The 25074-nt window shown below is 41.6% G+C and overlaps 1 protein-coding gene across 1 annotated transcript; it reads right to left on the reverse strand.

Moving 5' to 3' along the window:
* Nucleotides 1-374: 374 nt before the first annotated feature.
* On the reverse strand, nucleotides 375-25074 carry TNFRSF9 (TNF receptor superfamily member 9). The gene is made up of 9 exons (XM_075839497.1): nucleotides 24829-25074; nucleotides 18857-18937; nucleotides 17734-17923; nucleotides 15115-15222; nucleotides 10511-10651; nucleotides 9784-9850; nucleotides 9394-9518; nucleotides 6402-6554; nucleotides 375-1988 (listed from the first exon to the last, which is right to left on the reverse strand). Exons 3-9 carry the CDS (start codon nucleotides 17849-17851, stop codon nucleotides 1882-1884), a joined length of 819 nt encoding a protein of 272 aa, XP_075695612.1. The 5' UTR covers nucleotides 17852-17923; nucleotides 18857-18937; nucleotides 24829-25074; the 3' UTR covers nucleotides 375-1881.

Below are 25074 nucleotides of genomic sequence, written 5' to 3' on the forward strand. Positions count from 1 at the left end.
CGTAAATGCTGCAGAACTTCTGTGCCGAAAGTCAACAGCGTTTACGCCAGATACATTGACACGCTGCAGAATAACAATCCGCACCGCAGATCAATTTACGCACTTGTTTTCTGCAAATTTTTTCCACAGCGTGGATGAGATTTGTTACATTTGAATCTTTTAACTCCATGTGTATGCAAAGAATTTAGATCTGTGTATCACAAGAATATATATATATATTTTAATCAATGCAACATTTATATCAGTTAATTAAAAAAAAACTAAATAGAGTTCAAGGGTTAACATTAAAGGGATTTTCCAGTCATAATTGATGGGCTATCCTCAGGACAGGCCATTAATATCTTATCGGTGGGGGTCTGACTCCTGGCACCTGCACCGATCAACTGTTTTGAAGGGGCCGCGATGCTCGTGCGAGCGCTGCTTTCCCTTTATTACGGTCAGTTCTCATTCATGCAATTCAGAGTATGAGCAAATAAGGAATGAAGGTGAAGAAGCTCATACAAGCATCGCGGCCCCCTCAAAACAGCTGATCGGCGTGGGTGCCGGTAGTCAGACCCCCACTGATCAGATATTGATGGACTATCCTGATGATAGTCAAAAGAAATTGATGGCCTGGATAACCCCTTTAACTTTAATATGAATACTGAAAAGTTGCTCAACTGAAATCTTTGTAATAAAACAAATACATACAATAGAAATAGATTCACAATTTAGCTGTCGGACAGCACACAATTGTACTCCATGTTATATGGGGACGGAAATGATTAGCAGCGTAGTCCCTGCAGTATGCGAGTACGCTCGCTCATATACATCCCCCGTCACGCTGGTTCTTAGATTGTCATAGATTTGTATAGCGCTGCCGGAGGACGCAGCCATCTTTGATGACGATACGACTCTTCGTCCTGTGACCGGCCCCGCTGTAATCTATGTACAAGCAGTGGAAGTGGCATATAAAGTACAGCGGGGTCGGTCACGTGACAAAGTCGTATCGTCATCAAAAAAGACAGCTATAGCTGCCACTTTCCAGAGGAGGATCCTCTGGCAACGTTATAAAAATCTATGAAGATCTCAGAATCAGCGCCACGGGGAAACGGAATGTATATTAGCGAGTGTATCACATACTGCAGGGAGTACACTTTAATAATTTTTGGTCCCCACATAACCCCTTTAAGGTTTTTGACCAATCAAATTTTTTATTTTTTACAGAAGAGAACATAGATGAGATACTACTGTTAAAAGAATAGGTCCAATGTTGCCCCTTTTAGCTTCGGGGTATATCCACCTTTACAACAAGGTTGCGTGATGTTTAATGCTAGATGCATTGGAGCAAAAAACAAACAAAAGACAGTTGCAAAAGTGGACATATCCTTTAAATTGTACAGCTCTTACCATTGCACAAAGGCCATAGCTTCAACAAGGACTAATAAATTATTTGTGATAAATCCCAGCAGTATGAGATCCGCTTTAGATTTGGTTTTCCACTGGTCACGGACCACATAGTGTCGATGCTCCATTATCAGTCCAGATCCTGTGCCCATAGGGTAGTCCCTTGGTCCATTGGCTGGGCAGTCCAATCTAAGGCCAATATCAACTAAATCTGGATAAAGAACTGTAAAGTACAACTTAGGGGTCGGGAATAAGAATCTGGAGCAATAGTTATCCAAGTGTCCTTCAGGTGCAGGACTAGTTATGTGGACCCGGGTACCTCTAGCTTGGGATCATGAAGTATTAGTTGTAAGGATTCTTTTATTTGTCTGACTCTTTGTGGAAGCAGTTGAGTGATTCATTACTGAACCGTCCGCTCAATATAGAGCTAATCCTACGTATGCAGTAAGAAGAGAACAGAACTTGTTCATATAGAAAAAAGGAGATGCGCCAGTGTCAGGCTTCTAGGGTCATGGGTTCATCCTCCGCTCCATTTTCCTCCTCTGGAAAGTGGCAGCTACAGCCGTCTTCTTCTTCCGTCTGCTTCACTATTGGTTTTGGTACTATTGCAAAAAAAAAAAATTGATTATAGAGTAACAATACATTTTTATTGCACTTTATGGCATGTTGTCTTTCTTAAAAGGATTGTCCAAGATTAAAAAAAATAAATTGTCTTTTTTCCCAGAAACAGCACCACTCTTGGGTACAGGCTGTTTCTGGTATTGCAGTTTAGCCCTGTTCATTTAATGAGCTGCAATACCAGACATGGCCTGTGAACTAGCGTTGCGCTGTTTTGGGGAAATCAGGTGTAAAATTAGCATACAATGCATGAAGAGTGTATTTAGGGCAGTATTTTTCAACCCCGGGGTTCCCCTTCGCTAGCAAGTGTTGTCGATTTTACTGTACGGTTGGGGTTATTGTAGGGGTTTCCCCAAGGTAAAAATTTTGGAAATTACCGGTTTAGGGTATGCGCTATAGATTCTTAAATTAGATTAGTTAAAGCCAAGAACAATCAATGTCCCTGTGTAGCTCTTGGGCTGGAGAACTCGGTCAGACTGGAGTCCATCAAACAATAGAGCTCCACGGAATACTACTGACCAGAACCACCCCAAATATGGCGGCTCCAAAATAAAGCTGTTGAGTGGTAGAACGTTAAGGATCTCCACAGGGAATACCTCAGAGCTCCTATCAAGAAAGGAGGTGAAGAGTTCCCTAAAGACAAAGGCCCCATGCACACGACCGTAGGTTTCATCCGTAATTACGGACCCATTCGTCTCTATGGGCTGCGGACACCTTTCCGTATTTTTATGGATGGGTGTCCGTGCCGTAGAAATGATAAAACATGTCCTTTTTTTGTCCGTATTACAGCACGGACGCCCCATAAAAGTCTATGGGCGCTTCCGTAATTACGGATGGATGTGCACCCGTAATTACGAAAGCGTTGCTAGGCGACGCCAGGTTCAGATGTTGCATATCATTTGTGGATTTCTTCTTTTTGCGGATGCACTACAGACCGTATTTACGGATAACTTTGCGTATATGCGCATGATTTACGGTCATGTGCATGGGGCCTATCCAATTATCTAAGGAAAGATATAGATAGACCTTATTTTGCATATGGGTGTAGACGTGCAGGAAATACGCTTTCAAAGTCTTTCTATGGCCAAAAATGTAAAGATGCATGCAAGTCAGGGTGACAACCGTATTTAGGATAGAAAAAAGAAATATATTTCCCTTCAGATAAAACTTGTGATATACATGGCAGACACATATATATACATTAGTGTGTAGTAGAAAAAGTCACCCGACATGCTGGAGTCCTCCTGTGTAGGATCGTCCGGTAGATGTTTCCTTATTCCGGGTAGATCTGTGGAGAGGAATCCTGCAGAGGGTCACGTGAGAAGACCGGTGCGGCGTCTGGTTGCGCCAAGTGCCGATACAACGTTTCGGGGTCCGCCCCCTTTTTCAAGCATGTGGCGTTACATTCAGTGCCGGTTTATATTGAAGGCTGAACAGCCGGTGATGAAGGCTAATGAGGGAAGTGAAAGTGGTTTTCTGTTTTATATATTGTGGAATATGTGTAGTGAACATTTAACAACTGGCTTGATAATCTCGGAGTATCTGTATATTCAATGTTACGTATTATTAGTCGATAGAAGGTTTATTTTATATTTATCTCAAGAATGTAAATATATATATGACTTATAACAGATACAATGGATGTAAAGAATAGCAATGTAACGGGCATATTGGGATTCTATTATTGTAAGGATTGTGTTTAGATTTATATTTAATCCAATATGGAGATTTGTTGGTCTCGATTTTATATTATATTTGAAAAAAAGCAAGTATTGGCTCCAGATTATTTCATCGTAAAGTGTCTATTTTTATATATTATTTATATGAGATATAAAGACTTGGATCTAAACATAAGATATTTGAATATATATTATTATAGAAAGATTCTGAAGTTACAGATTTCATTGAGACTTGTTGAAATAAAGCTAATTAGGGTGTGTATCCAATGGACTTCTCACTGGAGAAGTTTTGTTTCAATGTGTTCGCTGCGAGGCCCTTCATCTTCCTCTATTATGCACCATTTTATGCACGTAATTCATGTACTTTGTATCTCATATCGTAAAAATCTTTTGCCGCGGAGATTTCTCTGTATTTTCTTTTGGACAGAGATATAAAGACTCAAAACAAAAACGTAAGATATTTGAATATTGAATATTTTCGAGGATACGAAGAGAGAGAGATGTCTAAAATCGGAAACGAAATAATGTCTTATAAAAATGATTTACAGATACGTAAAGTAAAAAACTAAAATGAACAACCATTAATGTTCATTTCCACCTATGGCAAACATGAGTAGGTGCCATTCTTAGGAGTATTCAAGAAAGCATGTTCATTTTTATAAGACATTATTTTGTTTCCGATTTTAGACATCTCTCTCTCTTCGTATCCTCGAAAATATTCAATATTCAAATATCTTACGTTTTTGTTTTGAGTCTTTATATCTCTGTCCAAAAAAAAATACAGAGAAATCTCCGTGGCAAAACATTTTTCCGATATGAGATACAAAGTACATGAATTAAAATGGTGCATAATAGAGGAAGATGAAGGGCATCGCAGCGAACACATTGAAACAAAACTTCTCCAGTGAGAAGTCCATTGGATACACACCCTAATTAGCTTTATTTCAACAAGTCTCAATGAAATCTGTAACTTCAGAATCTTTCTATAATAATATATATTCAAATATCTTATGTTTAGATCCAAGTCTTTATATCTCATACAAATAATATATAAAAATAGACACTTTCCGATGAAATAATCTGGAGCCAATACTTGCTTTTTTTCAAATATAATATAAAATCGAGACCAACAAATCTCCATATTGGATTAAATATAAATCTAAACACAATCCTTACAATAATAGAATCCCAATATGCCCGTTACATTGCTATTCTTTACATCCATTGTATCTGTTATAAGTCATATATATATAGTTACATTCTTGAGATAAATATAAAATAAACCTTCTATCGACTAATAATACGTAACATTGAATATACAGATACTCCGAGATTATCAAGCCAGTTGTTAAATGTTCACTACACATATTCCACAATATATAAAACAGAAAACCACTTTCACTTCCCTCATTAGCCTTCATCACCGGCTGTTCAGCCTTCAATATAAACCGGCACTGAATGTAACGCCACATGCTTGAAAAAGGGGGCGGACCCCGAAACGTTGTATCGGCACTTGGCGCAACCAGACGCCGCACCGGTCTTCTCACGTGACCCTCTGCAGGATTCCTCTCCACAGATCTACCCGGAATAAGGAAACATCTACCGGACGATCCTACACAGGAGGACTCCAGCATGTCGGGTGACTTTTTCTACTACACACTAATGCATATATATGCATACTAATATATATGTGTCTGCCATGTATATCACAAGTTTTATCTGAAGGGAAATATATTAATTTTTTTCTATCTTAAAAACGGTTGTCACCCTGACTTGCCTATCCAATTATCGCCATGACTTCTCCATTTCCGAATGATTCCGAAAATTCCATGACTTTGGAAATATAAGGGTGCCCTCACTACCGCTGCTCATTAAGCTTAAAAAAAAAGTGCCTTCCTGAGGAATCTCTACGACATCGCCAACTTTAACTGTATGTTCACATGTACCGTAAATATTGCGATTTTCCGCAATGGATTTCAGTGCAGAAAATCCGCATAATACAGTAGAAGCAAAGTGGATGAAATTTGAACAAATCTCATCCACACGCTGCAAAAACGATTAGCGGAAATCAGAACTTTACCTGCGGTGCGTTTTTTTAAAATCCGCAGCATGTCAATTGTATTTGCGTAAACCCTACTTTTTTTTTTGCTACGGTTTTTCCCCATTAAATTCAATGGGAGGTAACACCCGCAACAAATAGCAGTTGTTGTGATTTTTGCAGCGGAAAAGCTGCGATTCTGCCGGAAAAATCGCAACTCGGAAAAAAAAAAAAGAATGTTATACTTACTCAGAGTTCTGTGCTTCTTTGTCCGGGCCGGCCTCCTGGGATGACATTTTATCCCATGTGACTGCTGCAGCCAATCAGACTTCAGCAGTCACATGGGATGACAGAAGAGGGACGCGTAGCCACAATTTGGTGTGTTTTTTTGTCCGGAATTCCCTGCGGCGAACAGGGCTGATACACTGTGTGTTTTTACGCAGCACATCCGCCCTGTGTAAACGCAGCCTAAAAGTGACAGTTCTTGTTTTTGATATTTTCCGGGGAACTCCTAACCAGGTCCCAAAGGAACCCAAGGGCATAATCATCCGACCACAGAGGTTTCCTGTAGGAGGTTCCTCACCATCAGTTTATGACGGGATAAACACTCTCCAACATGATCCTTTCACATGAGATATTTGCTTTGCTGTTCCATATTGCAGTTACAAAGATTTACTTACTATTTTGGAAAAGATGTTTCATTTTTTCTGTCAATTTCTCTCGCCATAAAACACAAATCGCTATGAGAAATAAAACGACTGCAGAAGGGACTACAATACATGCAATATCCAGATTACTTAGTCCAGGTGATGGTTCTGGGACGGATCTTAGCTCTAAAATAATAAAGAAAAAATTATATTTACATATTACAAAAATATAACATACTAAGCATAATATATACATTGTGGACAAGGACAAGGTTGTGCTAGTGGCTCCTGCATGAAATTCCCTGCAGTCCTGATGGCAATCATTATACAACCACTAGTGAGTGATTCCGGAATTGCTATGTATGCCAAAACATGAATAAAGTTTTAATAAAGAGCGTTACTTAAAAAAAAAACTACTTGTAAAGGATCTGCCAGGCACAGCTTCTGTATCAACACCCATAGGTAATCAGTCTGCACCTGCTTCTATGTCTGTGAGACTGACTCCATCTTCCACCACTCAGGATGGCAGGCTTAGGAGTGGGAGAGCCTATCACAGCCTGGCCAGACGGAGCTAGCTCCCGCCCTCTGTCTATTTATACCTGCCTTTCCTGTTCCTCCTTGCTTGTGATTCTTCTCGTTTGGTTTCCTGGCCCTGCTGCAGCTTCTGAACTATTTGACCCTGCTTCATACTGACCCTGGCTTACTGACTACTCTCCTGCTCTGCGTTTGGTACCTCGTACACTCCTGGTTTGACTCGACTTGTTCACTACTCTCCTGCTCTGCGTTTGGTACCTCGTACACTCCTGGTTTGACTCGGCTCGTTCACCACTCTTGTTGCTCACGGTGTTGCCGTGGGCCACTGCCCCATTTCCCTTAGCTTTGTGTACCCTTGTCTGTTTGTCTGTCGTGCACTTACTGAGTGTAGGGACCGTCGCCCAGTTGTACCCCGTCGCCTAGGGCGGGTCGTTGCAAGTAGGCAGGGACTGAGTGGCGGGTAGATTAGGGCTCACTTGTCTGTTTCCCTACCCCCATCATTACACTACTACTACTAAAAAAATAAAATTCCATTCAAATCTAGTAGAGTTGACTTGTGAGAAATGTGCTGGTCGATTTATGGTGGGTGCAGCTTCATAGGAATGGTTAAGAGATGATGGAGGACAAGAATGCACACTGAGCAGAGGAGACACCCTCCTGGTGCTGGTTCACACCGATAAATCACTTACACAGAGTTTTCCTACACCACCGCCGCCCTTTGTGGAACCAAATAACTGCATGACCCTCAGCAGGGCTAGTTCCAGGCTTATGTGGGCCCATGGGCGACACAGACTTAGTGGGCCCCTTTGCGGGGGAACTCACGGCGGCAGTAAAACGACACTTTGTGCCCCCATATAGAAGTTAGGCCCTGTTTATGCCCCCATATAGAAGTTAGGCACCCAGTTTGTGCCCCCATATATACAGTGCCCTCTGTAGATAGCGCCATAACCCCCCTTGTAGATAGCGTCACACACCCCCTATATAGATAGCGCCACAGCCCCCCTCTGTAGATAGCGCTACACACCCCTTACATGTAGATGGCACCATTGGGGCTCCCTCTAGGAGTGGAATCCCCAGCCAGATTGTTGCCAACGCTCTGGCCAGGGATTCCGCTTCGGGAGGAGCCCCTGATTCACTGTCCATATATGGACAGTGAATCAGGGGCTCCTCCAGGAGAGGAATCCCCGGCCAGAGCGTCAGCAACGCTTTGGCCGGGGATTCCCTGACTTCACTGTCCATATATGGCCCTGATCCTCAACTATTTACCCCATTCTTGTTTTTTTTGCCAGTGGTACCTTTCATGTAGAGAGGCAGGTTCACACCTTCCATGCCCCCCAATAACCCCAGTAAATCATGGTGAACAGGAGTTGTCCAAACTCGGGTTTTGTTTAAAGGGGTCTTCCACTTTGGACAATTCCTACTTGTTAGAATGGTCTGTTGGCAATAAGCAAATCACAAAGTGTCCCTCTGCTAGGACTTCCAGTGATCGGCTGAAATATATGGAGAAACCTGACCGTAAGTGTTCAATTTCGCTGCAGCGCCACCACAGGGCAAATTAAGCATTAGTGTCCATTCACATCATTGGATTGACTGCGTAATGCAGGACAGGACAGGTCCTCCAGAGCGAGTCACGCTCTTTGGAACTGCTCTCCACCCTGGCCAAGAGATGAGGATCCTGAACAGTGGATGCCCCTATACTCACTCAATGGAAATAGGTTTTCTAAACCGGACAACCCCTTTAAGGCTGCAAGGTTCTGCATACACTGTAAGGGGGAGTTCATACAGAGTTTTTTGCAGGCAAAAAAATCTGCCTCAAAATTCCATCTGGAAAAACGCTTTCTCTGCCTGCCATTGAGGTCAATGGGAGGTCAGAGACGTAAACGCCCAAAGATAGGGCATGTCGCTTCTTTTTCCCGTGAGCGGTTTTTACCGCTCATGGGGAAAAAAACGCCTCCACCTCCCATTGAAATCAATGGGAGATGTTTTTGCATGTTTTTTGGGCGTGTTTTCCGCGTAAAAAAACTCAGTCTGAACTCCCCCATATAGATATTTAGGTACAACCCTGCCAGGATCTTTTCTCTCAATGACATCTCCATAGAACTACAATTCCTGGTACTCCTTGGTGTATGCTGTGGCCATTTCTGGGTGCGGGCATTGCATGTCTCTCTACAACCAGACTTGCACAGCTTGTACATGTACACACTATAGGAAGCAGAAGACGTGTAACAATGTGCGGGCACTAACACTGTCTGATGGGCGGAAGGGGAGCCCAGGGAATCTGCTGAGGTTATCATTGGGGCTTGTAGGTTGAGGAGACTGGGAGATCAAGGTTGAAGCTCATGAAATATGAAGTCGAACAAACTTCCCTGGTTCTGAATGAATAGATATTTACAGGCCTGGAGGTGATAGCTGGGCCTTGATCCAGTATGGCGTCCGTGAATTACGCGCTTTCACTGTGTCATTCTGATACTGTGTTAGTAGAAGGACTTACTTGTTGTGGTGGTGACGGCTGCTGTTGGGCCGGGTGACTGTGTCTTCTTGGTAACGTATCCACCACAAACCACATCTGATGTATGGCTTCCATTATTGATAATTACACCTCCCAATGCTGTGCAACTGTGTAGACAGAAATAGACTTATCGTAAATGTTTGCACAAATATACAATAAACTTTTGCTCAGTCCTTTAATATATCCTACACAAAACTGCCAATAGACGTTACATTTTACAGCAAATTTCTGTGATTTTGGCTCAAATTGCTGACTTCTATTGCCTATGGGCGCAGTAAAAACGATGTGCACTTGATATTAACTATGCGGAGGATAAAGAAATGTTCGATATATTCTAAGAGGCAGCAGTATACACAAACAAACAGTCCTTACTTTTTCCATGGTGTACAAACGTGTTCTGCTCCAGTGTTAAATGTGCCCAGGGGGCAATTCATGCATTCTGTAAGAGACAATCAAAAAATGTAAAGAGATTCTGCCAGGATTCATAGTCACTGCTGCCTAAAGTCGCCACTAGGGGGAGCTTACTGAAGACAGATTTATACAACTCTAATTGTAAGCTCCCCCTAGTGGTAACTGCAGGCAACAAGAATGTCATCATTTAACTCTATGGCTGTGTGAAGGGAAGCAGGCCATCTATGTTTCTCCCTGTGTTCCCATGACGAGACTTTCTGTTCTTGTTCTTTTGTTTGCCTATACTAAGCTTATAGCAAACATCAGATTTCTTCTTTCACTGTCTTACCTGTGCTAGTAAAATTAAAGCCAAATTCTCATTAGTTACTATGAGGCATTGGGTCCCTATGATAACCTGCCAGTGCACTGACATAGGAAGTGTTGTCATAGTAACATAGTGGCTATGTACTGTTATACGCTTTTATTGTAAAACTTAATAAATACATTATGAAACACAGGTGCTGCCTCCTGGACTCTTCCAATATCTGTGTCACAAGATTATACTTGTGGGGGCAATACAGTGGGGGTACCCCACAGTGTTGATGATACGGCAGGTCATGTGACACAAGGCCCTCCCTATGAGAAAATCCTTCATGCGGCCTGTGTAGAACAGATAATTCACAATACAATCTTACAACGAGGGTCTTACTTTGTCCAACAAGCCGCTGACCAGCAGGACAACGGTCAGTTTTGCAGCGTTTGCACTTTTCGTCAGTACATTTCTTCCCAGGAATACACGTACATACAGCGTTCCTTGTAGATGAGCATTTCTCTACATAGCGGAATATTCCTGTAGAATGATAAAACAATACAAGGTCAGACTCCCCTCCTTATCATAGACTCCTAGTCACAGGCGCTGCTTCCTAGTCGCTTCAGATACATAATTATTTGGGAGAATATATATTAAATATTGAGATGACATTTCCATCACTAGGACAGGCTTGCTTTAGGATTATAGAATCTATACGATCTCATCCTCAAAGTACCAATCAGGAGCCAGAAAAAGTGAGTGACACCTCTGACCCCTAAGACAGGACTCTTCCTTGTCCTTTGGCGATTTGGTTTTTTATCTAGGCCCCCGTTCACTGGGTATAAGGTAGGGCAGGTAATTCTCTTACTGGGCGATTTGTTGCCGAACTACTGTATCTCCTCCGATCCTGGGTGACGTGGCCGTCCGATTCCGTCTTCTGTGTGGACCGGAAGTCACTTTCACTATGCAATCCTAAGAGATACTCAATGGTCCACACCGCAAATGCTGTAGAAATCATGCAGTCATGTAGCGGTCACGAGACATAACGGTGGCCGGGATTGGAGGAGGTAGTTCGGCAACAAAGCGTCCGGTAAGAGAATTACCTGACCTACCGCTTACCAGGTGTACCCTTAAAATAGGGGCTCAGATAAAAGAAATTCAGCGGACTGTAAAGTGTAACCAAACATATAAAAATGTTAAGTTTTGATCAGTTAGGGTTCGAGCGCTGAGACCATCACCGATCGCTAAAATGAAGCGGCAGAAGATGAGCGATGTGTCGTTTCATTTCCGATCGGCTTTCCTCGAAAAAGCAGAACGAGCAGTGTACAGGCTCAACAGAAAGTCTACGAGCCTGCTTGGGTTTCAGAAGAAAGCAGATCAAGAACAAAGCAGCACAGCGCTCACATGCCGCTTCGTTTTAGCGATCGGTGAGGGTCTCCGTGCTCGAACCCTAACTGATCAAAACTTCTGACATGTCAAAAGTTTTATATAAGTTTAGTTACCCTTTTAAGTGTCAGGACTGCATTTAGGGGTGTAACTATAGGGTTGCAGGGTTTGCGGGTGCACCTGGGTCCTGGAGCCTGAGGAGGCCCAAAGGGTCCCTCTGCCCCATAAGAGATCAGTATTATAAATGGCATATGATTTGTGGGGGCTGTTACAGATTTTGCCTTGGGGCTGTAATTTCACCGGATAACTTAGTGGTCAGAATTGCGCCATCTAGTTCACTATTAAGGTTTTGCGCTGCAGGTGTTGTGCACTACTCCACATTATTATATAACCAGATGCATATTAAAACTTTAAGTTTGTTTTTTTGTTCTTTGTCAAAAAAAAAGAAGCTTATTCATTGTACAATGAGAAGTTATGCAATTTCCAAATAAACTTTCCACATGAATTACTGACGGTTTTCAATATCTGTGCTTGCTCCACTTGCCTTGTCATTGAATGGGAACCATTCAATGTTTACTACCAGTGGATGAAAATGTCCCTGATCAGATGGTTCAGTCTGTCATGTTGATGGTCGGATCGTTCACCACGAACGATCTGATGTACAATCGATCGACTGCATTGCGGCCGATTCTAATCATAAATATATGGCCGCCTTAAAAAGACATGCAACATCACATGAATACTTAAAGGGAACCTGTCACCAGCATTTGACCTACTGAACTCTCCTCACCCCTCATGGCCGCTGCTATCAAAAGTTCATTGCCGTTATCCCCTCTCCTAAACTCCTCCTCCGACTGTAGATAACGGTCTTGCAAACATTTTGTGTCTTTTATGGTAATAATCCGGCAGTTTCGTTCGTTCCTCTTCTTATGCCGCCCAACCCCCCAAAAAATGGCCCGCCCTAAATGCCGAAATCTCGTCTTGTATGGTCCGACACCCTTCCCTGCTTCGTCTGGGCCTCAAATCTCGTTACTGCGCATGCGCCGCTATGGTGTCCACGTACCAGAACAGGACATCGATGCACAAGCGTGGGTTTATGTGTGTGCTGGGGGGAGGCGAGAAACTGTCAATCAAAAGTAAGGAGGCGGGGTTAACTCAAAGGCTTGAGGAATGAAGATATGACTTTTATGCTCATTAGCATACGGCGGGGGAACACTAAAAAAGTGAATACTAAAGGTACAGAGCTACAAAGAAGATAATTATAGGTCATATAAAAATCATTTTTTACCCGCAACCACCGGGTATTGCTGGTTTAATAGGTGAAATGCTGGTGACAGGTTCCCTTTAATAATGAGGTTACCCATTCAATAACTGTAAGCAGAGGTCTTGAAAACCGTAGGGGACTGATACACAAAGTATATTATAAAACTGTATAACTTTACAAATCACAATGAATAAGCTTTATATGATAAAACCGGAATACCCCTTAAAAAAAACAGTCACAGCAAAACGAAAGTCACCGCAGGACAGTGAAGAGCTGCGAACAATATGGTTGTTTATACCATAACAAAGTAATCAGACACGAACTGTGGGGAAAACCGGAGGATTTTCTGCTGGTGTTTTGTTTACTTCCTCTTTAGGCAATTTCTATGTGTTTTCCACTTTATGATCATGTCGAGATCTTCATGTACGGCCAGAACTCCTTATCTCATTGCATTGTTTCATGGAAGTGAAATTCACGGAAGTAAAGGGACAACTTTGGGGGATCTCCCTAGTAATGCAACCAAAATAACTTGTATGGCCAAGGTATTTCCCAACATAGGATATTATTATTTATAACTATTTGTGTTACTGTATGTACTAGATTTATACATCACCACTCGGTAAGCGCTGACTGTGGCCATACACATGTTATTGAACACACTTGACTTCCCCCATAACATACGTGTTTGGCTTTGCGACCATATTAACCCCTTAAGGGCACGGACAATTTTGGCATTAAGGACAGAACAATTTTTTTTATATCTCCCTTTTTGCATCCCGACGTTCGTAACTTTTTTATTTTTTGTACGACATAGTTGTATGAGACTTTGTTTTTTGCGGGACTTGTTGTACTTTATGTAGATACAATTTTTTGGTACGAATATATTATCGTTTCATTTATATACATTTTTATTTTGGCGAAAATGCAGGAAAAAAATTAGTTCCGCTGCAGTTTTAATTTATTTTTGTTTACACCGAACATCGATCATCATAAATAATGTTATACATTTACTGTACAGGTTGTTACGGTCGTGGTGATTCCAAATATGTCTATATTATTTCATGTTTTGGGACTTATATTTGAAAAAATTTATGAATTGTAAAAAATTTGTATTTCTGTGTATTTTTTTTAAAATTTAACATAATTTTTTTTTAAATGAATTAAAATTATTATTGTTTCTTTTTTTTTCTATTTTTTTATCCCATAGAGGAATTTTTCATTTAGATTTTAATTTTTAACTGTAATGTGCTGACCTAGATCTATATGCCAGTACATTAGCCTGTGTGTACTGATTGTACACAGGCAGTTGTTAGGGCATACCTCAGTGAGCCCTAACAGGGAATATGGTCAGACAGCCCTGGGGTCCTTCAATAGACCCTGGGCTGTCTGGCCATACAAGTTATGGGCCTTGATTGCGTCACAGGGATTTTCTGTCAAAGGGCAGTCCCCCTTCCCTTATTTACTTTGAATGCCGTGGTCAGCTTTGATCGCGGCATTCAAGGGGTTAACGGCGGAGAGAAGAGGTTTCTCTCATCTTCAACTTTGTGTGCCGAATACTTCCTTGCAGACGGAAAACATATTGATAGGGTAATTGGCTTTCAATGAAAATGGCCCTCATGTGATATTATATCATGGGGACCACTAGCCATAGTCAGCACCTTTCTCACAATTTGTACGGTTCATGAGTTAAAGACTGTATTATAGTCCAGCACTGCATTCACAATTCTGCTGGTTGCTATTGGAAACCGTCAACAAGCTTGTTGTCAGACACACCCCTAACAGCTTATCTGACCTCCTATAATGTAGTGGGGGGGGGGCAGATAGTTTTTTTTTCTGCATCAGACTACTGTACAGTGGTGTAAAGATGACACTTCCCAGAATGTAAATCATTGGAGCAAGTACTGTACAGACATTAAGCAAGCAGGGAATGATGGGAGATTACAGCTCTGAAGCCTGCAGAAATGTGTATGCAGCTCAGGATTAGATGTTGGTGAGACATATTCCTGTCATTGGAAATCCCACTGTGCTGGGTCCAAAGAGGCAAAGACTGTTTAAATCCCTCGCAGTTTACAACATGGGGTAAGTCCCAGCTTTAGGGTGGTTTCACATGGCCGTAATAAAGCTGCATTTTAGGGTCTTTATTACAGTCGCACAACCTGGACCCCCTGGGGACCTAATTGTCCGCACATAGATCACCACGGGTTTCCGAGATTCCAAGGGCCACATACATGGACAGCAGTATAATAAATAAGACATAATCTTCGTGGCCCTGATACGGATTTGACATTGGAGACCAAAATCTTCGAGCTGTGATACTGCCCATTATTTCTCTGTGTCACTTTTGATCACCTACCTTCACAGCGTTGACAATGATCACAATACGACTTATTATTTCGTTTGTCTGTGTAGCCTGTGGCAGGACATGGGGTACAGGTCCCACATTCTTGAGGCAGGAAATAACCTGTGGAACATAGGGAAATGATCATTGCACAAAAAATATAATACAATTAAAAAAAACCTTCAGCACGTCCATATAGTAACAAGATACCTAATAATATATAGCAATACATTGTGTAGCACCAACATATTCGGGGGCACCTTACAGATAATCTATGCATTCCTTGTCCTAGGTTGCCACATAAATATCTTTATGTCCATAATATTATATAGTTTATATATTACTTCTCATACTCATGGGTTGCAGCCTGTATTATACTTCAGAGCTGCATTCACAATTCTGCTGACTTCAGAGCGTAATTCTCCCAGCATTCCTCTACGTCTACAAAGAGCATTCTCTGGAAAGTGTTCTCTTTACACTATGCACTATATGGTAATCTAATGCAGTAAAAATTATTGTACCCCTGCATTATGGGCGCTCAGTCGTCCTCTTTGAAAACCCCTTACTATATGCCCTATTGGGTAATGTGGAGGGTATGTAGGGGCGTCTACAGTACCCTTCCTTTATTAGACAGAGCTGAAGCGTCTCGGTCTGGGTGAACACCGTTGCATTACTCAAATGTCCGTTGATGTTAATGGACGGCTTCATTTTACTGCATGGTAAGTAATCAGATCAGGACTCTCCCCTGGTGATTATGGCGAATATAAGGGGTCCCAGCAGCAATCAATTAGTGTCAGGGAGATCTACTTAATATTAAAAGTGGAGAGTCCCTTTAAACTGAAGTCTCTCCACCAGCCTGACTATTTCACCGCGCTGTGTCAGTGCAGTTGCCCATAGCAACCATATTGCTTTTTTTTTTCCATTTCCTAGAACGGCCTCTGAATTCTGATAGGTGCTCCACTTTTGATAAATGTCTCCCATTACATGTATGTGATGGGAGAGATTTATCAAGTGACCTTTCCACCAGTTCGGTTCTGTTCACACCTGCGTTGTGGCTTCTCATTCACTATGGAAGTCACAACACTGTGCCAAATCAGTCATGCGACAGATCAAACTGGCGCCTAACAGACCCCATTGACTTATAATAGGGTCTGCCGGGGTTTGGGGCTTGTAGTAAAAGTGACAAAACTGCCGACGTCGTGTGAACAGAGTCTTATCTAACACAGTGACCTTTTGTTCTCAATGTGTTTCGCTTTCTCTTCTTCCTTGGATGAAACAATAAAAGGTACAATTTCTGCCGTTGAAATCCCCTAAATATAAAGATTTGATTATCTGTGGGAAAAACCTGATATATCCAAAAATGTCATCAGAACAATTGTATCTATCAAGAAGTTGTCAACAAAGTTTTAACCAGGAGATGAAGACCATTGTGGGATCTCTCATATACTAACCAGACCCAATGCGTCTCAGTTATCAAAACTGTTTAACAGTAAAACAGGCCTTGTTACCCATAGCAACCAATCAGAGCACAGCTTTCATTTTTCCACAGCAGTTTATGAAATGAATGATTAATTCTGATTGGTTGCTTTTGGCAACAAGGACAATCTTACTGCTGGACAGTCTGAGGCTTAAAGGGATTGTCCAGTTTCAGCAAATTACAGTAATGTTATTTTTTTTGTGTAATCTAAAGTCTATGTACACATTTGAGGGCATTTTTAAAAATAGATTAGTCAGCTGTTTTGTATTCTCTATACAGAACAGCTGTAGAACTCGTTTTACACTGAATCCGTCAGTCCCGTGGAACTGACGGGTTCAGTGTCGACGAGTCCACCTGTAATCGATGACATCTAAGTTCATACCTTAGATGTGATCGATTACAGGTGGATCCGGCGTGTAAGACACAACGACACTGAAACCGTCAGGTCTGCGGGACTGACGGATTCAGTGTAAAGCCAACGATACCGTTTGTTACAATGTATCAGGGTAGCGATCATGAACACTATTGTATTACAGCTCCCTAATTCAGCATTAATAAAGATATATGTGGCTCTACTGTGAGTGATTTCATACAGAGGTTTTCTCTACCATCAGTTGCCGTATTATAAAGTTATTTGTCTAGCAAGGCTTCTAGGAGAGAATATCTCTGTAATACAGAACCAAACTAAGGCACCATATGAGACCCAGAGAGACCATGTGCCTGGAGATAGATTTGTGCTGCTGCTGTATTTAACTTAGAGAGGACTGCCTACACTGATACACTGAAGCGAACCCTCATCTATTAATGGGACGAGATCAGAAATGTTTCCATTCTCTGACTGCTTTATTTTTCGTTTTAGATGCATAAAAAAAGGTTGCAAAAGGGAACATATTCTTTAGGCTGGGGATTAACGATGACATTTCGTCACCCATGGTTTGCAGTAAAATCATGACTTGCGCACAACCTCAATATTACACTACGAGGGAAAAAGTTGCCATGTTGCATAGCAATTGAAGGGAAAACCAACCTCTCTCCTATAGTGTAACATAGGATGCACGCAACTCCCTGATTTTACCACACATTGCGGGCCTCTTAGTGTCGCCAATATGCCGTAGCCTTAATGATATTATATATTTGATCTTGCTGTGTTGACTTACCAGGATTACACAGGATACAACAACTTCCCTGGAAAGTGAAGCAACCATTGCCAAGGACAACCTCAATGTACAGGACCTGGAGAACCCCAAATAACAAACTCCACGTCACTGTGTCCATTCTCTGCAGTTAAAGCTCTAAAACAATGAACGCACCGACGATCTTAAAGTCCTACTTGAAAGCCGATAAAAGCTACAAAAAACAGCACAAAAAACGTTAGTAAACACATCCCGGAACCGCACTAGACACATATATCATTTACAATATACGTCGATAGAGTTTCTCCATTGATGAATCTGATAATAATACATTTATAATGACCATGTTCTGGCTTCAACATGTGCTAATCGAAATGCGATAAGTGTCACTACCGAGGTGCCGCTTATTTCTGCCAGGAGTAGTGTTACAGGTCACTTGTGCCGGGTTGGAAGTTTATCCTTCTGTGCCTTTTCCTCTATAAAGAGAAGTTCTGAAGCAGCTGAGGTATGTATTATAAGGAATAACATGCTCCCTACTATAAGCGAGGTGTTTCATGGCGACTTCTAATATTTTTATAATTTACAGCAGGCTATAAATCCCATGTTTAAAGGGAATTTTTATAAAAAGGTCAGTGTGTTTGGTGCAACTTTATAAATATTTTTTTATTAAATTTAGTTTTACTTTTTGAGATACAGCTGCTCTGTATTCTCTATATAGAGCAGCTGTATCTAGCGCTGAGACCTGAATCCATCAGTCCCGCAAACCTGACGGGTACAGTGTCAGCGGGTCCTGCGTGTTCATAACTTAGATGTGATCGTTTACAGGTGGATCACGCAGGACCCGCTGTCACTGAACCTGTCAGATCCGCGGAACTGACGGATTCAGTGAATAGAGCTAGATATACCTGCTCTATATAGAGAATACAGAGCAGCTGTATCTCAAAAAGTAAAACAAATTTTTTATAAAAAGTATTTATAAAGTTGCACCAAACACACTGACTGACCTTTTTATTAAAAAAAAATAACTAAAAACATTTACTTTCAAAGGTTTCCATAGCCTTCAATATCAATGTAATATATCTTAAAGTAGAACTCCACCTAAACCTGAAAACTCTTCTTTGGATAGAGCTTTTAGCAGTTCACTCACCTCAACCAGGTTGTCAGCTCTCAGCCCGCTTCATGTCACAGAACTCAGGTGTTTTCTGCACCAGCTTTGTTAAATCTTTCCCTATAAAAACATTTTTTTTTTAATTTAAAAGTAAAAGTAGTTGTGAGGAAGAGAAAGTGCTGGGAAACTTTTTATTTAAAGAAAACAAAAACAAAAAAGCCCACACATTTCATAGTGCACAGAATGATTTAGTGATCGTAACATGGAGCCTGGAGTGACCCCCAAGGCTATGATCATATGAAGCATTAAAGGGAACCTGTCACCAGCATTTCACCTAATGAACTCTCCTCACCCCTCGCTGGCCGTTGCTGTCAAAAGCTCATTGCCATTATCCCCTCTCCTAAACTCCTCCTCCGAGCGTAAATAACGGTCTATAAACATTTTGCGCCTCTTCTTTTGCCTGCCCACCATTGAAAACCGGCCCGCCCTGAATGACGAAATCTCGTCCAAGCACGCGCCGGATTTTTCGTGTGTGCTGGGGGAGATGAGGAGTTGTCAATCAAACGTAAGGAGGCGGGGTTAACTCGGAAAGGCTTGAGGGATGAAGATATGACTTTTATGCTCATTATACGGCGCCGGAACACTAAAAAACGGAATACTAAAGGTACAGAGCTACTTATAAGATAATTACAGGTTACATAAAAATGAGAATAGAAAATAGGGATACAAAATTCTGTGCCCACAAGTTCTTTGCCCATCACGTTTGAACTCTACATTCAGCTTCTGCACTATTGGCAAATACACCGAATGTAATCCATTGACCATTGACCTGATGTATGGCAAAAGAGTCTCCTTTTAGTATACGTCGGGGAGGTATGCAACCGCAAACTTATTATTTTACTGTATAGAATAGCGTAGTAGCCTACAACTTTGTATTTTTTTTACAATGGGACCCTATGGGTGACGTCTGACACTGTATGCCTATACAGTGGCATACATTGGAGGTATACATTAGGAAATACTCCAAATTTATACCTTCGACAGAAGGCTATGACGTACTGTAAATAGACTCTTATAAAGACTTTTTGTATGGATTTTTGTTTATTTTCTGCAAATATTATATCAGAGTGTATTTGTATTTTCTATTCTGGCTCCAGTTTTTACAGGTTGATAAGAAGGAAATTAAAAGAGAGATCGAGAATTCAAAATAGAGGAAGCAGAAGAAATGTGACCCGAAAACTCAAACAAAACTGAGCTATCTAGTGTTTAAATAGAGATTAGACATCATTTCTACTAAATGACATAACGATGGCAGATATTTTAATGGGGTTTGTATTTAATAGAAAGGAGCTGAGCTGCAATAATAAACACAGCCTATGGCCAAAAGTGGCGCTGTTTTTTGAAGAAAGCAGTCATGTTTTTTCTAATCTCCTACAACCCCTTTACTATCTTATTGTTCTACCTACAGACAATATTTGTAGCATATTTTGCAAAATACCTCCAGAATCATGATAAATGCTTCTACTAATAAAAAAAAATTGTATAAACCAGCTCAAGCTTTGTGCCAGGTCACCCATCTCATACACGTATTTTTTATTTATTTATTTTTTGGGGGGGCTTTCATATATACCCACTAAAACAGCTCCTGGACCTCCCATGAGGGGGATGAAAAAAGTTTTTGGCAAGGTATCTTCAAATTATGGACCCTGAGCCAATCAGAGGCGTCCATGAGTTGATTCCTTCCAGCTGGGGCCACAAGATGCAATATTGGATTCAAGGTCTTTAACACGTGTTCACAAAAAAAACCACAAAATCAGATAAATTCCTAATTTACCATCATGAGAATAAATTCTATACAGACCCGCTTGCATGTATCCCATGTCTATAAATAAGATGCGCCATTCCCACTGCCCATAGTCATATACAACAGGAGAACACTACCTTGAGCATGGCTTACATTCACGCTGTTTGCAAATCCTGCGTCCCTAAGAAAACCGCCTGGTCATTATTGTATATTACACCAGTTGTAAGGTATTTCCTAACTCTCCCATGTAAAAATTGTTACCATCTCAGTGCCCCCTCTAACCTATAGCAGTCTGAACGCTTTCAGATCCTATGTATTCACCAGGGTACGCCGAGATCAGGAAACGTGAACAGCCGGTCATTAAGGGAATTTACTGGCCCTTCGTGTGACTTGCTGGTCCATGGGAGATATCTGTAGGCTCCTTCTGTCCCTTTTCCTTGGCTTATAGGGTTATTTTAGAGACCCGTAAGACATGAAGAACATTCTAGCTCACACTTACAAATAATGTAATTTCCTAATTTACCACAAAGTATGATTGTGTGTAATGAAATGTCAGTCGTGGGTTGTAGAAAACATGTGAAGGTCACAGCACGTCACTTATGACCATTCAGCCTCACGTCTCAAAGGGACAGGAAACAGGGACTGTTGGTATGAAGTGAAATATATGGTCTCTACATGAGCTACATGCAGAACTGCAGATATAATGTTCTGTAAATGACCATTAGAGAGGTTCTGTCTTATGCTACTGCCAATGTTCGACAATCCTTGGAATCAGTTTGTTAGATACTTTCTTGCTATTTCTGGAGCATTTTCTAATGCCCAGGCACAAACAGCCATATTTAGCGGCATCGAGCAAGGAATTGGACCATGTATGGTCCGCTATCAAACCTTCTGAAGATCATGAGAAACTTCATATGACACAAGAAGTTTTTCCAACATGGACCAGACCTTCACTGTATCGGTAGCACCAGAAGTCATACCCAAAGGATCAAACCTTCACTGTGCCGGTGGCTCCAACAGTCCTTTCTAAAGGATCAAAACTTCACTGTGCTGGTGGCTCCAACAGTCCTTCTGAAAGGATCAAACCTTCACTGTGCCGGTGGCTCCAACAGTCCTTCTGAAAGGATCAAACCTTCACTGTGCCGGTGGCTCCAACAGTCCTTCTGAAAGGATCAAACCTTCACTGTGCAAGCGGCTTCAGCAGTCTTTCCCAAAGGTTCAAACTTTCGCTGTGCCGATGGCACCAACAGTCCTTCTGAAAGTATCAAACCTCAGCTGTGCTGGTGGCTCCAGCAGACCTACCCAAAAGGATCAAACCTAGCGTGAGCGGTCCTTCCCGAAGTAGACTACCACTGTGCTGGTGGAATCAGCAGTCCTTACCAAGGGCGCACCCCTCTGCTGGGCTGGTGGCATCCATAGACCTTCCCAAAGGATGGTCTATTGCTGAAATGAGCTTGTGGCGCCTCCAACCCTTCCTAAAAAAGCAGACCTCCACTTTGCTGGTAGCACCCTCAGTCCTTTCAAAAATTATCAATCTAAGGGGATCTAAGAACTTTCAAAATTAGCTGTCTCACTCAGGTGTTGGTGAAACCTTGTGATGTTTATGGCTGCGTTAGACTTCGTGTTACTGAGCGAAATATGGAAAATGATGCTGTTTGCCAGATATGCAAATGTCCTATTATGGAGCCCCAAGTAAGACTGGAGGCTAAATAACGATCCCTATAATGTCTTAAATTGGTAAATCATTAAACATAAACCTGCTTATCTCCATTATTCAGTACATATTGTGTATTGTATTGTATTGTATTATATGCTAGCCTGGCTCTATACATGGTGCACTGTTTAGAGGAAGGTTTTGTTGCCATTACCAAAATGATCTTTCTATGCGATTTCTGGTGTTTTCAGTTACTTGTATTTTGAGGAGTTGTGCAAAATGGACAAACAACTGTGTGGATTGACAGCATCTATCTATTATAGTCCCGTACCACAGCGGAAATAAAGCTTTACATAGTCCCTATTGACATAGATGGGCTGCTGTGTAATGTATGGAAGTGCCAAGTGCAGCGCGAGAGACACTCTATGTAGCTGCTCTGGCTGATGAGATGGGGATCCTGAACGGGACCCCCCCCCCCCTAATAAACTTTACCCCTTTTAAAGACCAGGGTCTAATAATCTTCAGGGACATTAAACTAATATCTTACAGTTTTTAGAGGGGTTGTGCCAAGATAGATGTTCCTCCTCGCTGCGGGGAGGAGGAGTTTGTATGAAGCGGCGGTTGAGCAGGCGTGCTGGCGCTCCATTCAAAGTCTTTGAGACGGAGACAGCGGAGTACAGCGCAAGGCTGCTTCCGCCAGCTGAAGACAATGAAAGGAACGGCAGAACGCATGCTCGACTGCCAATCCATTGAAGCTTCTATGCATTGTGGGAGGTGCAGTGAAGAGGAATGGGGGACTCCAGACCCCCCCCCATTCTGGTGATCGGTGGGTCACCCAGTGATCAGACATTTATCACCTATCTTGGCACAACTCCTTGCATAAATAGCAATTCCCTAATATATGCTCTATAAGCAGGAATGCTCCATAGGTAACATACAGACTGCCATAAACAGCAGATGTCATATTGTTAACCAGATTAATAGGACAACAATGGGGAATTTGTACCCCCCCCCCCAACATCCCCTCTACCTAGAAACTACAACTACCAGCATGTACTGACAGCCAAAGGCTATTAAAGCAATTCCCTGATATATTAGTACAAGCTCCTTAAAGCTGACATTATGTATTATGGATTGCTACATATGCAATTATCTCATTTATAAGTATAGGGTCATAAAGTTAAAGCTGCATTATAATTTGCATCTAATAGTTGGAGTAAAAACCTACAGCTCTCAACACTCGTACATGAAGCTGACCGATTATGAAGAGTTATCAGAATAACTAAATATACAAAACTGGATTTACTTAGACCACAGATAATCTGTAACAGCCTCGTCATTTGTATCACAAAGTTCTTGGACGTCACTTTTTAAAAAAATGACTCACCACGAGACATATGCATTAACTGGTTCCCGACCGCTGGCTGTGTTTTTACAGCCAACGCTCAGGGTCCTTAAAACCCGCGCCATAGACTTTTTACGGCTCGGGTTTTAACTTGCTCCCCGAGCGATCGGGCAGCTGAATGTCGGGTCTCCGGCTGTCAGTGACTGCCGGGGACCCTGAGGAGAGGAGAGAAGCAGCTTTCGTTGCTTCTGTCTTCTCTGATGACTTGTACACAGCGCTCAATATGATTGGTCACATGATCACCGGGTGCCGTTACTGACAGACTGCTGCTGGGTCTTACTAGACCCAGCACAGCCCTATTAGTGACAATCGTCACTATGAGAGGGCTGATTTCCCCTGTAACTGTGGAAAAGATGGTGTAAAAGAAAGAAAAAAAATATATAAAGTTCCCCAAAGGTCTTTTTTGAACTTTGAGTCACAGACCATAGTAATAAAAAAAATAGTAAAGTGCAAAAAAAAAAAAGAATAATAAATACACATAAAATACCCACGCCAAAAAAAAACGTTCCCCCTCCTGCCAATAATTGTCGTAACGCTAGCGCTGACCCAATTACCCTAATATAGACATATAATTTATTACAATTTACGGTAGACAATGACGATCACAAATAAAAGGTCTATTTTAGGGTAAAACTATGTTATTACCCAAAAAAATGTAAAATTGCTGAAACGTAAAAAAGCTTATTTTTTTTACTATTATTTTCAAACTTTATGAATAAAAATTCTAAAACTGCAAAAAGGATGTGTATAGAAATATAAAAAAAGAAACCTGTATTGTCTACGGAAAAAACATCGCAAAAATCACGTCGTTAGCCCAACAAATAAAAAAGTTATAGCCATTTAACTAACGCGTGCTAAAAATGGCTAAATTGTGTCTGGTCCTGAAGGCTCAAAATAGCGCGGTCCTGAACTGGTTAAAATGTCTCGCAATGTTTGTCACACCAGACCATGTACAGCAGATATCCGCTGTTATACACATCTGTGCTTGAAACATTTTGAAGTGACATTGACCCCGGACTTAAGACGTTTTGGTCGGAACATTAAAAAATAAAAAAGGCTCAGCAGCAGGTCCTGAATATAGTAGATCCCCCCCCCCCCCACTCCCTCCGCATAACCACAGATATGAGAACTAGAGATAAAATCCTTACTGTATGGCTGGGTTGTAGAGCCGGCTGCGCACATTTCCTCTGTTGGTCTATGAATGAAATGAACAGTCATGGTCTCTCGCTAAATCATGGTTTAAACTTGGACTTTCCCTAGGGGAGGGGTAAACTCAGACTACTCTCTTTCGATCTGACAAGCTGTTGCAGCTCTGTTCCTATTGCGTCTAAGCCCTACGTTTGACATGTGCCCCGAGAAACCTCCCGGCCCATATGCCAAATGTATCCATAAGG

The sequence above is a fragment of the Rhinoderma darwinii genome, chromosome 10, assembly GCF_050947455.1.
Source record: "Rhinoderma darwinii isolate aRhiDar2 chromosome 10, aRhiDar2.hap1, whole genome shotgun sequence".
Lineage (NCBI taxonomy): Eukaryota > Metazoa > Chordata > Amphibia > Anura > Rhinodermatidae > Rhinoderma > Rhinoderma darwinii.